Source organism: Coloeus monedula, assembly GCF_965178545.1.
Source record: "Coloeus monedula genome assembly, chromosome: 1".
Lineage (NCBI taxonomy): Eukaryota > Metazoa > Chordata > Aves > Passeriformes > Corvidae > Coloeus > Coloeus monedula.
The window spans coordinates 138,088,918-138,107,440 of record NC_138781.1 but is presented as its reverse complement, the minus strand read 5'-3'; the positions used below and the strand labels follow the sequence as shown (position 1 = coordinate 138,107,440).

Below are 18,523 nucleotides of genomic sequence, written 5' to 3'. Positions count from 1 at the left end.
GACCTGTGGTGGTCTGAAGAGGGCCCAGCAGTGGCTCCTGCTGCGTGCATTGCTGTGGTGAGGTGGACAGCCTGTGGGCTATTTCTGTGTTTCCTCTTTGGAGAGGGATTCCTGTTTCTGCTGCTGGTCAGCCATCCTCTGAAACTTCCTAGTCTTGACCCACGCAGCTCAGTGATCCCGTTCTGGAGACTACAGCAAGTGTTTGGATTTGTGGCGGTCTCTAACCAGTGTGCAGACTGCTTAGCTCTTGTAAACAGAGGCATTCATCTCTACATTACCTTGTTTCTACCTTCGGACTTAGTTTTAGTATCCAGTTTCTGATTTTATCTTTTGGTAAAGTCATAGAAACCCATTCACACCTTTCTAGAGGGTAAATTGGGAAGCACTGAGGTAAGAAAGGATGCTGGCAGTAGTTACATGCAGGTATGCAACACTGGTGCCACATAAGAAATGCCTTCTCATTCTTCTGTTACAGATGCAGTTCACCAAAAGGTAAAAAAATTCCTCTTGTACAGTGAAGCTTCCAAGAAGTGGGAATAGTTGAATGTTTAGGGAGAAGTTAGTGGTTTTGGTTGGAGATAGTCTGCCGATTTTTCCTTTGTCAGAGGAAAATAGAGTTCTTTCTTTTCTCACTCTGCAGTGAGTTAGGCAGCAGAGAAGAGAAGGAAATCCTTGGTGTCATCTTGTACATAGATAATAACTGAAGTTTGATACATGATGGGAATCTGGTTTGGAGGCTTTTTTTTTTTTTTTTTTTTTTTTTTTTTTTTTTTTTTTTTGTTTGGTTTTTTTTTTTTTTTTCAGAAATACATCTAATAAAAAATTCAAATGTTGTCACCTTAACTGTAGTCTTTGCCATGCCCTTCAACTTCCATACAGTCAAACAGTGTTGGCTGTCACTCACTCTGCAGCTCTGCTCTCTGAAATATTCAGATGCCTTATGCTATAAATATGCATACTTCTCTGAGAACCCTCAGATTTTGAGAATGTTTTGAGCTCTTGAGCTGTTTAGACACAGTGATTTAATTTTTGCTGTCAGTCTAAATGGATTCAAAACACGCTGAGAAATCTTTCTTTTAATTAACTGTATTGGATTTGTACTTGACCTTATCACATGTGCAGAAAATGTAAGGTAGAGAAAACAGAAAAGTTTCCAACTCTGTAAGCCTGTTGCTAAGCTTTACAGAAGAATTTGCACATTTACTTAGTTGTCACCCTGAGTTTTGGTAATTTCTACACGTGCATAGACACATGCACCCACTCCTTCAGGGAACAGGGGAGTGCAGATGCCATTCTTTGCACTGATTAAGTGTAACAAAGATAGTCCTTGACCAGAAGGAAGTTTCAGGCTTGTTAAGATAAGAAGGATGTAAAGGGTAGAAAAAGCTGACAGAGAGATTGGGTCAGATGGTGAGGAAAAGATGGTAGTAATAGGAATAACAGGTGTGTTATAACAGGAGTGCTGTGACCTTTCAGAAGCAATAGTGGTGGTTGTGATTCTAATCCTGCTTTTTTTCATCTCTCCTCCAAACACAGGGAATTCTTCTGAAGAATCTGCTGGAAGCAGATACATGTGAATTTTCTGCATGAAGGCTCTCAAACTGGATTACATAGTAATATGCTTGTGTCCTCTGCCTCTGTTTGATCCTTAAAAATGATTAGGATTGTATATGAAATTTAACCCCTTTCTGATGAGTGACCTAGACATGAGTTTACATCGGCAAATGGGCTCTGATCGGGACCTCCAGTCTTCTGCTTCCTCTGTAAGCTTGCCATCGGTTAAAAAGGCACCAAAGAAAAGAAGAATTTCATTGGGCTCGCTTTTTCGGAGAAAAAAAGACACGAAACGCAAGTCTAGGGATTTAAATGGAGGTGTTGATGGAATTGCAAGTATTGAAAGTATTCATTCAGAAATGTGTACAGACAAGAACTCTATTTTCTCCACGTGTACCTCTTCTGATAACGGAACAACCTCTAGCAGCAAACCAAGCGGAGACTTCATGGAATGCCCCTTGTGCCTTTTGCGGCACTCCAAGGACAGGTTCCCAGAGATAATGACTTGTCACCATAGATCTTGTGTGGATTGCTTGCGTCAGTATCTCCGGATAGAAATCTCTGAGAGCAGAGTTAATATTAGCTGCCCAGAATGCTCAGAACGTTTTAATCCTCATGATATTCGTTTGATATTAAATGATGACATCTTGATGGAAAAATATGAAGAGTTTATGCTTAGGCGATGGCTGGTTGCAGATCCTGACTGTAGGTGGTGCCCAGCTCCAGATTGTGGGTATGTATTTTTCCTATATTTGCAAAAAAGTGACAGTGTAAATACATAATTTTCACAGCATTATGATTTTTGAAAAGTTGCCTGTTTTACTTAGTGTGTTGTCACAGTTGTACGAGTAGGTAGCAGGCGGAATTCTCTTAAAAAAAAAAAAAACACAAGAAATCAGAACAAATAAAAATGAAAACGACAATAAGAACCACCCAAGTCACAACCACCTTCCAAAATAAAATGCTCTCTCAAGTAGGTTTTTCTTTTTTTTGCACAGAGAGAATTTCAGCAATGTCAAGAAACTTTTATTGGTAGATGCTTGCCATTTATTTACTGCAGGCGAAAGAAATTTAGATGTTGCACTGCCAAGGTAATGGTGCAAAGCTCAAACTAAAGAGAATTGAAAATGTGGTGACTGTAGTTTAACTTAATTTGTTAAAGCACAGTGAGTATTTTGGCTTTTTAGCTGTGAAAAATGATTTAAGCTTTTCTTTGAATTAAAAGGCCTCTCCCTGCTTCAGATATCTTCCGTCTTGTGGCTGGTTGAGACAGCACTTGTTGCCCGTCAGCAGGATTCTGATATAAGATAATCAGCTTGTTCCTGCTTATTACCTGGGGAGCATAATGTTTTAACTTTGCTTTAATACTTTAAACATTTCTGAAACCATGCTGAATTCTAAGTAGCCTGAATACTACTGAGCAGCAGCTCATCATGGTTTTCTGCTGGTGTCTCATAATGCCATTCTTCAGCAAGCTGCTTTTTTAGAGATTGTCTGTGTTATCATACTGCTTAAAGATTTATAATCTTTAGCTATGACTGCAATCCAGATGTGCAGTGCACACTAATAACTCAGGATGACAGCTCTGTTTCAAAGCCACACAGATGAGCAATAAGTAGAATGAAGAAAAGGAAGATTGTTACAAGAGAACAAGCAAAATAGGACTGACTGGTAGGTAGATTAAATACTCCAATACTAATAACCAGGTGTTTAATGTTTAGGACTTATTTCAAATACAATTTTGATTTCTTACTTTGAAAGAAACAGAATTTGCTAATGCAAGTCAAAAGCAGGGACTGGAAATGTGATGGTTTCATATCTGGTCCAAAGTGGATGGTATTGCTGTGGTGTAGTTTGAGGACAAAAGGAGAAATAACTTGAGGGATGTTTTGATTGCATGAGCTTGTAACGATGTCATATGGACAAAGCCAGTACAGCTTACTCTTAATATTTTGATTTTTTGCAAAAAAAAAAAACAACTGGAAGGTATTGCTTAATAGGCAGAAGTATGCTTTGCCCTGAGTTTTTGTGTTACGGTTGTTATTCAAGCTGAGGAGAAGCATTTAGGAACTATTAAAGTATTCTCTATTAAACCATGTTTCAGTGGTTCAGATACTTTTTTAGTTCTTAGTTAAGTAGGCCAAGGCAGGTTTGTTTAACCTGTTTTGGTTTTTATGCTTCAATTTTCTTATCTGTTTTTTAAAAAAAACTCCTAAGGATCTTTCAGTGGTCAGAAACTGTGATGATAATTGCTGAGGATAACACCATTATAAAAATAAAAAGTGGGTCTTCAGAGCCAAGTTAAAGTTCCATGCAATCATGTGGGGCCACAACAATGTATTAGTGTGTGGCAAGTATTTAAATCATTGCTCCAGAACTGCTTGTTGTATGGTCCATACTCTGGGAGTGGAGTCCTGTGGAAAATACAGTATATTGCCAGGTAGATAAACTCTGCCAATGTCTCTGTGAAGGGAACAAACTCATACTGCATGGGCAACCTTACGTTGCACTTCTGATACCATGATTTTTCCTAATATGGGTAAAGTGGCAGGGAAATGCTTCACAGTGATAGATTAATTCTGCTTTTAATGCACAGACAGTTCTTCCTCACTGACTTCTCATTACTAGTTTAAAGTGGCATAAAGTTGGCTATTTGGATGCTTCTCAGGAGGATCACTGTTTCTGGTGGTCATCCTAAACAAACAAGAGCTCCTGCAATCATGTTTTGTCTTTTTCCTATCCTTCTTCTGATTGTTTTGAAACCTTCAGAGCACTTAGATATGTTGGGCAGCAGGGTTTGAGCATTCAGCAGAAGTTAATCTAAGTAGTTTAGGGAAAAGGGCATACTGCTTGAACAAAAGAAAAACCATCGGTAGTGCCTCCAGCAAGAGTAATACCAGTGTATGAATCCTTCAGTTAAAAATTTAAATTTGGCTTTCAGGCAGCACCACAGCACTGTCTGACAAGTCTGTATGTGCCTAACTGAGGGAAAGCACACAGAGGGACGCAGGAAGGAGAAGTGGGAGTGGTTTAGAAAATAATAACAGGGACTTAATGTTGTGGTGGAGCATAGAAGGAAGGTGAAGGAAGGAACTGTACAGGTGTAAGGTTTAGGGAAGCAAACACTACTCAGACTTCCACAGAAGAGTTTTTGCTAACAAACACTGTTCAGAGATTATGCATGACATACAGTACACACCAACTTTAGATCAGCAGGCATTTGCTTCAATAATTATGTGGTGCAACAGTAGTCTCAGTTTCTAATTGCTTTGGCAGCTAATCAAGTTGTACAATATGCAGTTAAAGCTGAGGGGTTTTTTTCTTTTTCTGAACAGTTCTTGAAATGTAGTACTAGTGGAATGCATTAGGGTTATGGCCTTTTAGCATGGATCAAATATTTCATGAAGGAGCTGGATGGAATGCATTTACAAATTTGCAATTAATCCCGAAGTAGGAGAGGTGCAATAACTTCATAGAGTAGCATCTAGGAACAAGTACTGTAGTAAATAGGAAACAGGTGAAAAGTGGAGCATTTCGGTAGGAAAAACTTACTGCACAAATAGGTAAAAAATGGATGGTGCACAAGAGTGCTTCAACTCTTCTCAGCATTGATCCAGCATCCCATGTAATACTGTTTCAGGGTTTGGGCATCACACTAAGTCAAAAATCTGGACCAGATAAAGAGCAAATAATTATAAAAACTTTGATCCCTGAAATGAAAAAATGGAGAGAAGCTAGATCAGTCTGTTAAAACTTTGGGGGTTTTTTTATATCTTTGGTCTCCTGGGTTCTAAGGAAACAACAGTTAATAGTTAAGAAGTAAATAGCTTTTTCCTCTCTGTTTCAACTGTTTGGATAAAAACAAGTCCTGGGGACAGCAAAACATGAACCAAACAGATCTTGAAGCAAAGTTATCTGCAGTACCAAGTATATTGCTATTACTTCTGTCCCAGTGGGGAACTTATCCTCCCAACAGGAGAACTGCAGATCAGTTTGGAGGAGAACCTCTGCTGCAGCAGCTCTGTCCTGGATGGGCTGCCTTGGAGCTGAGGGGTCTCCTGCACTACAGCAACCCAGTGCCAGAATGGTCCATACCACTGGCACCACAGACTGTCTGACCCTAGGGTGCTTAATCCTCAGTTTTTGTTGCAAGCTCAGATGCATCCTGATCGTTTTTGTTACCTGAAACACTGTAAAAGCCTGGACCAGCTGTAACCTACCAGCAGTGGCTTGATAGGAGACACTGTCATGTAGGTGATCCTTCCCTGGGGAAGGAGCACTGATAAGGAAACCTCATGAGCCTTCTCCTGGACCACTATTTTTATATTCTGTTTTCATACCAGTTCTGTAGTGTCATTTTAACAAGCATTACTGAATCAGTATTCGAAATGTGTTGTCTTTTCTTCTGTTTGAATTATTTAATGGTTTTGCTCTGCGATTGTATTGCTGACATCATTAGAAGAGAGAAGCGATTCCTAAATTTTCATACCTTTATCATGCAAAAAGCAGATCATGCAAAAGAATACAAATTCTTCATCCGTCCTTTCACTGTGCAGCCTTCAATTAATTGCTCACTGCCTCTGGTTTTTGTTTTACTGGGTTTTACTGGGTATTACTCCCTTCTCTCAACCTAAACAATGACTTCTGGCTTTCCTTCTCCTTTAAAAAGAATGCAAATGTTAAAAACCTGTAATCCTGTACAGTTTGAACTGAGATTTGCTCTGGTCTAAAAAGTTACTTTCTAAAGGTGTGCCTAATACATCATTCCCAAATAGGTAATGCTTTCAGGGATGTGCCTATGCTTTATTAGTGGTAGGAAGGAGGCAGGATATAAATTGATACTTCATTGTGTCTTGCACTCGAGTTTTTTTGGTCCAATGTTAGCAAGCCTTGAATGTATCCCTGTATGTTGAAGAAGTGTTTCGGTTGGAGGCTCTTTGTGTACATGCAAAGCAATTATCTCTTCAGTTTGCAAAAAGTGGGGAAAATGAAGCTGATTAACTTGGCAGCAATATAGAAGAGTCTAGCAATTATTGAAATAAATTTCTACTTGGAAAGCAAGAAGTATTTGCAAACAGACAAGCATGTGTATAATTTGTAGCTGCATCATCTCTAAGTTAAAGGTTGAAAGTCCTCTATTTGTTTGCAAAATTTCTTGGGAACCTCAAATATGCTGTTGTAAAACAATAATGGAAGGGGTAGGATTTGCCTTAACTGCAGAGTTTCAGCAACTTTTCAGAGTTTTTTAAGCTACTCTTAAATAAAAGTAGCTAAGTTTTAAGATAGGCTTGTGAGTGGGAATAATTTTTAAAGTATCATTACTAATAAAGAATATTTTGAGTTAATTTATGCAACTGCTCTAAAACAGACGGGGTAAAAATAAAGAGTCTTTTAAAATAAAATTACCCTTATCTGAACAGACAGAAACTTCAGTCTTGCTGCATTTATAAATCTGTTGAAGTCTACTCAGGGACCCTGTTCATGTGAATAAAACCATACATCTATTTTAAATGTTCATACCAGTGAATTTAGTATTATATATTTAAAAGAAAGCTATTGCATAAAATCATTGAAAAAAGCTACAATGGGTAGGAATTAAGAAACATATATACATAAGTTTGTATTTACTGTTAATATGAACACATTGTGTTTTTATTATGTGGACTTTGAAATGCAGGTCTAATGAAGGAATAGATTTGTCTCTACAGCTGTTCATGTTGTGTCTGATTACAAAGTAGTGTAACACAGTTTTGTAAGTCTCAACATTCTTGGAGGTTTTGAGCTGTGTAGTATTGTCAGAGTAAAGGTGGCATCGAGGCCCCGAACTCTTTACCAATCTTTGCAGTTCCAGTTTGAAATGTATTTTTTAAAATGCCCTACTTATTGAGAAACCAAAATCCTATTAATAAAATACTTAACAAATACCTATTTAAAGTAAATAGTGGTATTAATGATAAAAGGCAACTAGTAAAATCCTAAAATATCTTGCAGTGCCAAATCAGATGTCGTTACAGCTATAGGTTACACTGCAGATCACTTAGCAGGGATCCTCCCTCACTATAGACAGGGTCAGACTTAGATATACCCATAGTGACTGGGACACCTCTGAAACTATTATTTTTCCTCATTGCTAAAACACCTTTTTTGGGTTTATTGTCCTACTCTTCTAAACTGTGGTTTCATTGTGACTGTAAACATTACAGTATTGCATTCAGCTTTAAATACAGTATATTTGAATACTGCATGGAGTAAGGTGAGTGAGTGTTGCAGTGATTATGGTATTTCTGTACAATCTTAATCTAATGCAATGGCAATAGAGTTGTGGAAATAGGTGTTCAGGAACCAGTGCTGGCCACCTCCTGAAGGAGATAGTCAGCTCCTGATATCCACTGCCTCTGTACCTGCTTCAGCTACTCTGACTGCTGTCTTGTCAGCTTTGCTCTATACTTAGAACTGGTTTTATTAACAAAATTCTCTCTTGCCCCTCTTGATCGTTCAAGATACGCTGTAATCGCGTTTGGATGTGCCAGCTGCCCCAAACTGACATGTGGACGAGAAGGCTGTGGAACTGAGTTTTGCTACCACTGTAAGCAAATTTGGCATCCCAACCAGACCTGTGATGCTGCTCGCCAGGAGAGAGCTCAGAGTCTGCGCCTGAGAACAATTCGTTCTTCATCTATTAGTTACAGCCAGGAATCTGGAGCAGCAGGTATTTATTATTAGGGTGCTGAGTCTGTAAAACATCTCTTTTGTACATTTGCACAATTAACCCTAGAAAATGAAAGGATGGAATAGTGACATGGTAGATAGATACTAGGTGCTTTGTCTTTCAGAAACATAAAATTACAATTCTAAATTTGGATTAAATTTTTAAATGCTATACTTTGAAGTATTCTGTGGCCAGAACATCTGACTTAAGTCTTAAAAGCTCATCAGCATTTTAAGTGCTTACTTCGTAGTTGAAAAATGTGAAATCAAATGAACTTGCTGCAAGGCATCTCACATGTTTAGCATGTTGACTTCTTTAGTTGTATCACTTCCACACTGGTACACTTGTTTTCTCCACTGTAGGTGAAATTTCCCAGCTGTTAAAATTAAAACTCGTAACCACTGATTTTCTGTTTTCAAAAAGACTATTACTCTGATGCCAGCTCTGATGTTTGACATCTTTTTTAGTACTGATTTCTAGTTCTCTAGGAAATGGTCATCTGTCCTGTCTGCCACAAGGCAAACAATACCATCTCTCAAAGTTGAGCTTATTTGTAATTCCCCGAAAAAGAGGATAAACTATTCGGAGTAGTATTTAGCACATCAAGATTCCAGTTTGCTGTTGATAGGAACTGGCTCTGAATTAAATCAAACTCTGATTTATTTGGCAGCTTTTGTGTCTGCCTGTAAAGCAAGGTAGATATTTGGGGTAAAGAGTCTCACTTGCATGTTGCAGCTAGAGCTGTTTTTTTCCAATCCAGCCCCAGACTTGAGAGTCTCTAATTTGTAGTTTGCACTGGCTTATTTTAACAATGCATCCATCCCATCTTTCCCTAAAAATTGGCATCTTGCTCTAGCTTTCAAATAAATTTAAAAATAAGCTAAATAAATTAGCACACCAGCTCCTTTCCTTACCCTTTCAATTTGTCTCAGCCTGAAGAGCAGTATCTCTGCCTTTCCTGTGCTGGAGAACTTGCTCAGTTTACTTACTGCCCTGTAGGTTGTGCATGTGCTCCCATATGGGAGTAGCTAATGAATCCTTCCAGCTGCTTATTCCTTGTGCACTGGAGTTGGTAGAGGTACTTTTTTCTGCTGGTTCTGCACCTCTTTAGGTATTCTTTCTATCAAATATGAACTCTCCCTTTATCTTACATCATAGCACTGAGGCAATAGACTTGAAGTTCTGCACTAGAAGCTGCAAGGTATTTCTGCTGCTGTGAATAAACAGCTTGTTCCAAAGTGCCGGTGCTAACCAGGAATGAAGATCATAACTGTGGTGTGCGTGTATTTCACTGTTGCTCAATGACCCCTTGTTTGACAGAGCAGGTCACTTAACCTCATTTTTCCACATTTGACTTGGGAACATAGAGATTCTCCAGAGTTCTCTTCTGTATATTTTTCTAGGGACTAAGTAACTATAAAGTAGGGCTGTGAAAAGGACTCAGGAAGAGGTTGGCAAAGAAGTACATTAATGTGAACGGAGAGATGGATTTGAGATACGTGAACAGAGTGGAGACTGAATATTCAAGTATAGGATCCATAACAGCATGAAATGTAAAAGGGGATTATATTTAAAGAGACCATATTATCAGTCCTGTGTTAGCATACATATTTAATGTCAGACTCTGTTTCATTAAGGTTAGAAAATCCTTGAACAGAGAGTATGCATTAACTATTCAATTACTTGAATGTGGTCTAATACACCTTGTTTTCATTAATTTTACTCAGTCCAAGGTTTGTAAAAAAAAACTTGATAACAAGTCACTGCCAAATGAAGATTTGTAAAGCAACCTTATAAAAAACTTCTTCAGTTTTTCAGATAATGGTTCAATCAGTTTTCCCAAATGTATGTCTGTATTGTGATTTTATTTGCTTGTCTAAGAAACTGATACAATTTTAATATTCATTTTTAAACAGCTGATGACATAAAGCCATGCCCACGCTGTGCTGCTTATATAATAAAAATGAATGATGGAAGCTGCAATCATATGACTTGTGCTGTCTGTGGCTGTGAATTCTGTTGGCTATGTATGAAAGAGATCTCAGATTTACATTATTTAAGGTACATTTAATAAAAAAAATTCTATGTGGTTGGTAATTTGTTTTCTAAGGTATTTAGAAGGAGGTTCCCAAGTGCTGTAAGTCTGTCTTTCTTCCTCTCAGAGTAGAGAATCACAGTTGAAATACCCATATTGGAGAATTAAGTCAGTTTTAATACATGTATTTAAATTAGTTCTTTATTATTTTTTATTTTAAAGTATTTTGTAAGTTTTATGCATGCAACATGTTCTTAGTACAAATCAAGTATTTTAGATTAACACACCCTCTTTTTACTAATGTCTTAATACTGCTGTATTGTCTTTGTATTAGGCAATCCAAAAGTTCTGATTGTGTTACTGTGAGCCATAGATTGGTGTGTGGCAATATGCTTCTTGTTACATTGCAAAATATGCTGTCAAGGCAAAAAACAATCTGAAGAAATAACTGATGATTTGGTATCCATAATGTCTGTAACTTGAACCTAAGGACAATAATTTTGTAACTAGGGAAATGTTCAGTAGTGTATAGCTGTGTTGATTTATTTACAGTTTCTTTACAGTTTTCTTATTTCTTTCTATTAGCCCATCAGGTTGCACATTTTGGGGGAAGAAACCATGGAGCCGTAAGAAGAAAATCCTTTGGCAACTGGGGACACTTGTTGGAGCGCCTGTAGGAATTGCCTTAATTGCTGGCATTGCTATTCCTGCTATGATTATTGGAATTCCTGTATATGTGGGACGTAAGGTAAAAAGTGCTTCAACTCCCAGTATGCTTCAGGTTTTACCTTCTGTTGTATGGCTTGGGTGATGCTATGTTCAGTTGGGTATCTTAACTGCTGCTAAAAAAAAAAAAAAACAAACCCAAAACAAAAACCCAGTCAATCTCCAAAAAACCAAACCAACCAATCCCTGCTTTGTTTAAGGATATTTGTGTCAGTTGTACAGGAACAAAAAGCAGTGTTTTTAAGAATCTAGTTTCTCTTAAAACATGCAGAGCAAAACACTGAACAATTTCCAGTTTCTGCATCTTGCCATGAAAGCTCCTGTATGCTTTTTCAAAATTGCTTTGGTTTTAATCTCTGGTTCCCCTTGTGTCCCTTAGAATTAAACAATCTTTAGAGGACAAGGAAGAAAATATTTTTTTTTTTCTTAAAAGCAGATAGTTACCAGAATTTTAGTATAAAATTTATATATATTTTAGTATAAAATTATGCTAGTTCAGGTTTGTGCATGCACATATTTAAGCATTTATACTCAGCAGCTTGTTAATTGCCTTGGGTCAGTCCACCAATGTGTGTTTGGTGCTAGCTAGCCTGTCTTCATTTTACTTCTTTTGTGAAGGAGCTAGAAATGATCATGTTAATCAGAAGGCAGTTGATGTATTTCCTCTTAAAAAATATAATAGCTTTTACTATAAAGTAATCAACGAACTCTTATATGTAATTTAGGATATAGTCATTTCCCTTTTGGAAATGGGCTTTTTGAAATGATGGCTTGGAAGGTTTGTTTTTCTGCTTTTATCAGCATGGATTCTCACAGTGACTGGCACAGACTCATAATTCTGCATTTATTGGGGGAAGGGGGAAGAAGGAAGGGGGCACGTGTCAGCTAGACAAAAAGTTCAGGGGTGCAGCTTTTCTGCTGTATTTATTTAATCTTTTTCTTTCAAGCAAGTACCCTGCTTTCTGCTACAGTTGGTTTTTGACCCTTTTATTCTGTTATGGTTTAGTCCCATACAGTCATTGGAACCTTCTAAGTGAGAAGAGGAAGAAGGCAGCAGTTAATCTGTTTCAAATTACATCTGCATGGTTATCTTTTCTCGTTTTATTTTGGGATAGGACCCCATCACAGAGCACCTTTCATATATGAAAGTCTCAGAGCATTAGTCTGTGAGGGCAGCCTTATGAGAATGTCTGTTGCACCCCACTGCTTAGTGGTCATTTCTCTGTGACCTCTGTTACTCGTTTGCTGTTCAAAACATCTGATGATGGAGATCTCACAGGGCCTTTAAGCTTGGTTTTCGTAGAAAAGTTTATTGGTTTTAACATTGGTATAGGACGAGAATTTACATTAAATTCCTACTACCCTATTCTTCAGCTGATGTAGAGAATCCTTCTATTCTGCAATATGCTGTTACATGTTTAATGGTACTTTTAAGTCCATTCTTAACAAACTTAGCACTTCCAGCTTTTCTTGACAAACTGTCAAGAAAACACACTGATTTAGGTTTCTGATTCGCCTCTTCTGGATTTCCTTGTAGTTGTTCATGCCACCTTTGTTTTTGTCCAGTTTGAATACAGCAGTGAAGCTGCAGCATTACTACTGCTGAGTTAAATGAGAGGGTGGTTCTGTGCCAGTAACTAGCAGTTACCTCTTCTTCAACAGCGTGCTATTTGCATTTTGTGTACACTGAAATGCAAACCCTTTCCCACTGTACTGGTAATTCAAGCAGTTGGCTTCCTCCTGAGGGTGTTCTTGAACTCATTGCCATTCAGCTGCATCTGGTCATTTCAGGCCATTTCAGCTGCATCTGGTCATTTCAGACCATTTTTTCAGCTTCTCATGATTGGAGTGAATTCTGGCATTCTTGCAACCATGCTAGATTGTATTGGCCTGAATTTCAACACATATATTCTTCTCCTTCCATCTTCTACTTTAATGAAAGTGTTCAATACTCAGATCCAAGGCATACCTCTTGGAAAAAGTATGGAGTGAAGAATCTCAATTTGGGTAGTTACAAAACCTAATGACTATTCACATGTTTTCTGTAGTTTCACATGAAGCTTCGTAGATTTCTCTCATCCATTTTTTCAGTCTGGACCATTATAACCTGCTTGAGTTTGTCATACAAGAATGTAAGAATTTCATTAGTCAGTGTGTGACATCTGTTTCTCCCCATCCTCAAGGCTAAGTTATCTTGTTACAGGAGAAAATTAAATTGGCATGATTTCTACTCGGGGAAAAAAAAAATCAGTGTGACCTTTTTGTTTCCTTCATTTGCTTTGATGTCTACAAGTTCCCAATTTTCAGAAAATCAGTTTAGTTCAGTGGTCTTTTACTTCCTCAGCTTATTGGTTTGTATTGTACCCTTTTTAAGATTATAGTTGCCATTTAACCATTTCCAGTTTTCCTGGATTTTTTTTTCAGACATCTACTACTAATAATTTTCAAAAATTACTATTAGTGACTCTGAAATTGGGCCTGCTGAGATATTTTTCAGATCAGCTCATGTAAGTACGCGCCAATCTGCTGCATTTGTACTGATCTTACTTCTTTGTCACCAGTTGTCTGGCTCACCATTGATCTTCAATGACAACTGAAGGGAAAAGGAAATAGGAACAGGTCTCCAGTTTCATTTGCGGGCTGTCTTTCATTTTTGTTGAACAGCAAATTGATCCAATTTGGTCTTCCTCTTACTAGCACTGTACTTGAAGAATAATTTCTCCTTGACTTTGATATCTCTTGCTTTTTGTCTCCTCTATTTTAACCTTTCTGATTTTGGCCTAACACCCTCATGCTGTTCTTCTATACCCATTCATAGTAATCTGACCTACTTTCTATTTTCTTAATGCTGCTGCTGCTTTGGTAAAGGAAGCTTCATTGTTCTTTTTCAACATTCTGTCTGTCCTTTGCATTGGAAGAGTTTGTGCTTGTGCTTTGATAGAGTTTCCTTGAGGAAGTGCTAGTGCTCTGGTTTTATAGATACAAGTCTTGTAACCTGATAGGTTTCTGTGTTTATATAAATCTCTCTTCTGGCCTAGTATTTTTGTTTGGTTTTTCTTTTATTATTTAGTCAATATTTGGAAGTCTCTTATTTCATAGTAATTTCTACCAGTGTAACCTTTTATCTTGATGTTTTACATCAGTTTCTACTCTGTAACCTCTTCCTTCCATTTCTTTATTCTTTGCTTTGTGTTTAAGGAATCCAGTAACCTTTATGGATATCTGTTTGTTGTATTATGCCTTTTGTTTTGGGAGTTATAATTGTCCATAACAGTAAAATTCAGCACCTGATGTGATCCTGCTAATTGCTCAGAGCCCCATGAAACCTAATCTTTCTGGGTTTGTAATTCTTACACACACTGTGAGAGCGTTCATGTTCAATTTTTCCTTTTTAATCCATAGGCATGTTCAATATTCATGTGCTCCCTTGCTCCATATTTCTCTCTGTATAATGTACCTCAGAGCAAGTAAATGGATTCTCTTTGCACAGTGCCTTCTCTGCCCTTTCCTTGCCTGTCTTGCCTGAACAAGTACAAAGACTTATTCCAAAATGAGAACAACCCTTCCAAATCTCTAATTGAAATTATATTTTAGGAAGCACAGCATTCAATAACGTGATAATTTAGAGAGCATGACATCCAGCTCATTTTTTGTCATTATCTTCTTGGGTACTCATCTCTTGTGTTCTTCCTTAGATGGAGTGAGGATTAACTTGGCTTTGCGACAGCCACTAAGATACCTGTTGTTCCTTTGTAATTATATCTTAGCCAAGAATGATGACAGATGTAGCGCATACCTCTGAGAAACCATGTTCCTAAAGAGAGTAAATGAAACACAAAAATGTGGGAAATCTCTGTAGAGCAATGTTCTTTAAAGGCCTTTTAGGTTCATGTGGGGTTTGTGGCAGGTAAGTTTAATTCAGTCACATTTCAGAGTTATTGCAGACTTAAACCATCAGTAAGAGGTTTGGGTAGCAGATTCCTCAGTAAACAGACTCAGGTTTGCAAAAACATTTTCTGTCTCAGTGGCTTGTCACGAGGGGGTGCTGGAGCAACAGAGTTCTTGCTTTCCCCTCCTTCCAGGCTATGTTTGGTGAAGGCTCTCTGATAGCTCTGTTATGTCAACCTGTTTCCATAGGTCTAGTAATTTGTGAAAGTTTTAACTCCATACTGTTCAGGGAAAAGATGACTGGGAATAAGAAGTGTCAATTTGATCACATGTAGCAGTTCTTTTATCCTGAAATTTTGTCTACTTTTCCCAGCCATGTAAGCTGGAGTAATGATTAAACAAAGCCCTTCAATTACTTAGCTCTTCAAACTTGAGGCTGAGAATAAATGCTTAATTGCTGGATGGGAGGACTTCTTACTTGTAAGAGGTTGCCTAAAATTAGGATATGTATAAATTTTATTTTCTTTGAGATAAGAAATCATGACATAGAATGTGGTCTCTCTGGAAGAGAACAGGATACAGCTCCAAACTAATATATATAATATAATATAATATAATAATGTCACTTCTTTCATCTGTGCAGCAATGTATTCTTGATGTTGATAATACTCTAAAACCCCTTTCTTTCCTTCTTTCAAGATTCACAATCGATACGAAGGCAAAGACATTTCAAAGCACAAGCGAAACTTGGCTATAGCAGGTGGTGTAACCTTATCTGTAATTGTTTCTCCAGTTGTAGCTGCAGTAACTGTAGGTAAGCAAATACTGTTATTTTGTGTCTTGGTAGCACCTTGCAACCAGAACTCTATAAACACTCATGAATAACACAGGTGAGATACGTGCTGTAGTTTCCTTTTATAGGTGAGGGAACCAAGACAAGGAGGAGTCTGAGGTTATACATTTATTGTGGCAGAATGAAGAATACAGTACTTAATTCTAATGTAGCATTTCCTGAAGAAGTAAAAGTAATTTTTATCTTGAAAATTAGAGTTTCCACATTGTCACATCTGGCTTTTAAGATGGAAGTATTTAAAGGTTTTTTAAATGACCAAGAAAAAAACTGTTGCCACAGAGTCTATTCATATTTTAATAACTTCATATCAAATTTTTCTCAATGCAGAACAAAAACAGTCTCTTACTCTTAGCATTGCAGTAGTTGACACTTACTTTGCTCTAGGAGTCAGTTTGAATTGCATTACACTCTTTCTCACGGTGATTGTTGAGGATAGCATTTAATGAAAATCTTGCTGTTCGTTACAAAACAGTTGTCTCATCTTCCCAGGTAATTTCAAGATCACTGTAAACCCAGATTATTTTTGAAAGGAGGGGACTTGTCTGGCACTGCCTTGCTTCTTTGTTGCAGCACAGGCATCTTCACAGTTGCACAGTAAGCTGCTGAGGATATCTGACTCACACTAAGACCCACCATTGCATTTTAAGCTGGATCATCCCCATGTACACACAGTGTTGTCTGCAGTGTTCCCCCTTGTGCCAGAATCAATGCTCAAAGAGTAATGAGTAACCTCCGGAAGACAGGGCCACTTTTAGCAAGTGATGGTTCAAACTGACCAGGAGGCTGTGGCTTTAAACTGCCTGTTATCAATGGTGGACCACTGTGCAAACAAGGATATGCCAGCCATGAAACTGGTGTCAGTCTGCATTGCATTTTTCTCATGTGGCTGTGGTGTCAGATCCCTGCTAAACAGGTGGTAGGACACAAAGTCTCATAGTTGTATTTATAGGTCTGTCTTACTTCATTTCTCTCAAGCTGTTTTCTTATTCCTGAACAGAGATGAAATGTGGCTTTTCAGGGAAAGCAGTTAGGTTTTATTTTGTGGAGTTTCGCTCTTGCCCCATTGCCATTAACACATGGCCTCCAGTCTCAGGGCATTGTGTAGTTTCCAGAATGATGACCATGAGAATATGGAGTTCCTCCTTGAATGGGAGAAATTTCTAGTGAAGACTTCATGTAATTGTAACCCTTCTTTTAGATTAGACTGAGGAGCCTTTCTATTAGGTCTGCTTCTCTCCTGACTTTTTCAGAATGTGCCAACTTGACGTTTTTCAGTCTGCTCATTTTTGCACTTTCTATATACTTCCATCAGCAAAGCCCTAGGATGATTTAATTCATATGCCAAAGGACAAACTTTCACAGTCCACTCGAAGTGGTGGGATTGGATGTGTATCTGTGTGTGCTTTAGTCTGCAGAACCTTTAACTGGTTTTCCTGAATTCCTGCCACCCTGCTCTGCAGAATTGTTTACTTTTAAGGAAAACTTATATTGAAAAATCCCAGAGTAATAATAATGTTAAGGCCTATTAAATTGATAGCAAAGCCATGTCTGCCTTCAGTGGATGCAAATTGAAGCCCCTTATTAAAGCAGTAGAGGTACTAATATTTTTAGTTGAATAACATTTGAAATAGATCTCTGCTATTTCTGCCTCTCAGGTGGAACATTATTACAGCCCTCAGTGGAGCTTTTGTGAATATTGAAAGTACTTTAATTTTGTTTGTAAAGTATGTTATGGACATACTGAAAGTATTAATTCATCAGTCATTAAGCTTCTCTTCCTGCCAGTGCTGACAGAGGACATTCTGCCTGCTGAAAGTACTTTCCTGTCATTTCACCTTAGTGATTTACCAATACTTCTTAATTTTGCTCCTTCCTTATCTGTTTCAAGTGTGATATTAATCAAATATTAAGTAATCTTGAAAAATGAAATTGCCTTTATGAAAGGCTCTAAAATAAAAGTCACTTTTAATGAAAGACTGTACTTCCCTCTGTAGGTATTGGTGTTCCTATTATGCTGGCTTATGTGTATGGAGTTGTTCCAATTTCCCTCTGCCGAAGTGGAGGCTGTGGTGTGTCAGCTGGCAATGGAAAAGGTGTCAGGATAGAATTTGATGATGAAAATGATATAAATGTTGGTGGAACAAATGCAGCTGTAGGTAAGAAAATTCAGTGTTCCATTTTCTATAAATATGGGCTTTGTGACTTGTATTTTCTATCTTAGATACTAGAGTAGTTATTTGCATTTGAGGCTGCTTCTGCTCATTGCTGAAATTGAACTTCTCAGATGATAATAGCTCCTCTGTGTCATTTTGTGTTGGGCTATAATATAAGTATTAAAGCTTTTCTTGCCCACTTTAATCAAAGCCAGACTGAAGTCTTCTCCATAGGTAAAAGTTTTAACGTAGCATTACTGTTGCTCTTTCAGAATCTTGGTTCCTGGAAGCTGGTTACATTTTTTATTTTCAATAGGGCAAACTAAAGATGGGTCTGATGCTTCAATTTTTTGATTACATGGCACTATCCTGTGTGATAGGGTTTCTCTGTATTCTTTGATTCCATGTTTCCGGTCCTATCCATGGTTAATTTTTTGCTATCTTAAGTATGTGATGTCAGGCATAACCATTATAGCAGCTCCAGGAAAGGTGTCTTTTTAAATTATTTCGGGTTGTTTATGGTTTTCTGGGGGTTTTTTTGACAAAGTTCTCTTTTTGTGACAGTATGTTTTGTAAATCCTTCTCAGCATAATTTCAGAAACAGC

At 37.7% G+C, this 18,523-nt stretch overlaps 1 protein-coding gene across 3 annotated transcripts in view; it reads left to right on the top strand.

The window, feature by feature from the left end:
- RNF19A (ring finger protein 19A, RBR E3 ubiquitin protein ligase) overlaps positions 1-18,523 on the top strand; it is a 57,658-nt gene that overhangs the window by 34,763 nt on the left and 4,372 nt on the right. For all 3 annotated transcript variants that reach the window (XM_082287405.1, XM_082287406.1, XM_082287407.1), the window contains 6 exons: positions 1,537-2,287; positions 8,055-8,263; positions 10,180-10,324; positions 10,884-11,046; positions 15,612-15,726; positions 17,760-17,921. In XM_082287405.1, coding sequence (XP_082143531.1) covers positions 1,671-2,287; positions 8,055-8,263; positions 10,180-10,324; positions 10,884-11,046; positions 15,612-15,726; positions 17,760-17,921 — 1,411 coding nt within the window. In that variant the 5' untranslated portion in view covers positions 1,537-1,670. The remainder of the gene's footprint in view (positions 1-1,536; positions 2,288-8,054; positions 8,264-10,179; positions 10,325-10,883; positions 11,047-15,611; positions 15,727-17,759; positions 17,922-18,523) is intronic.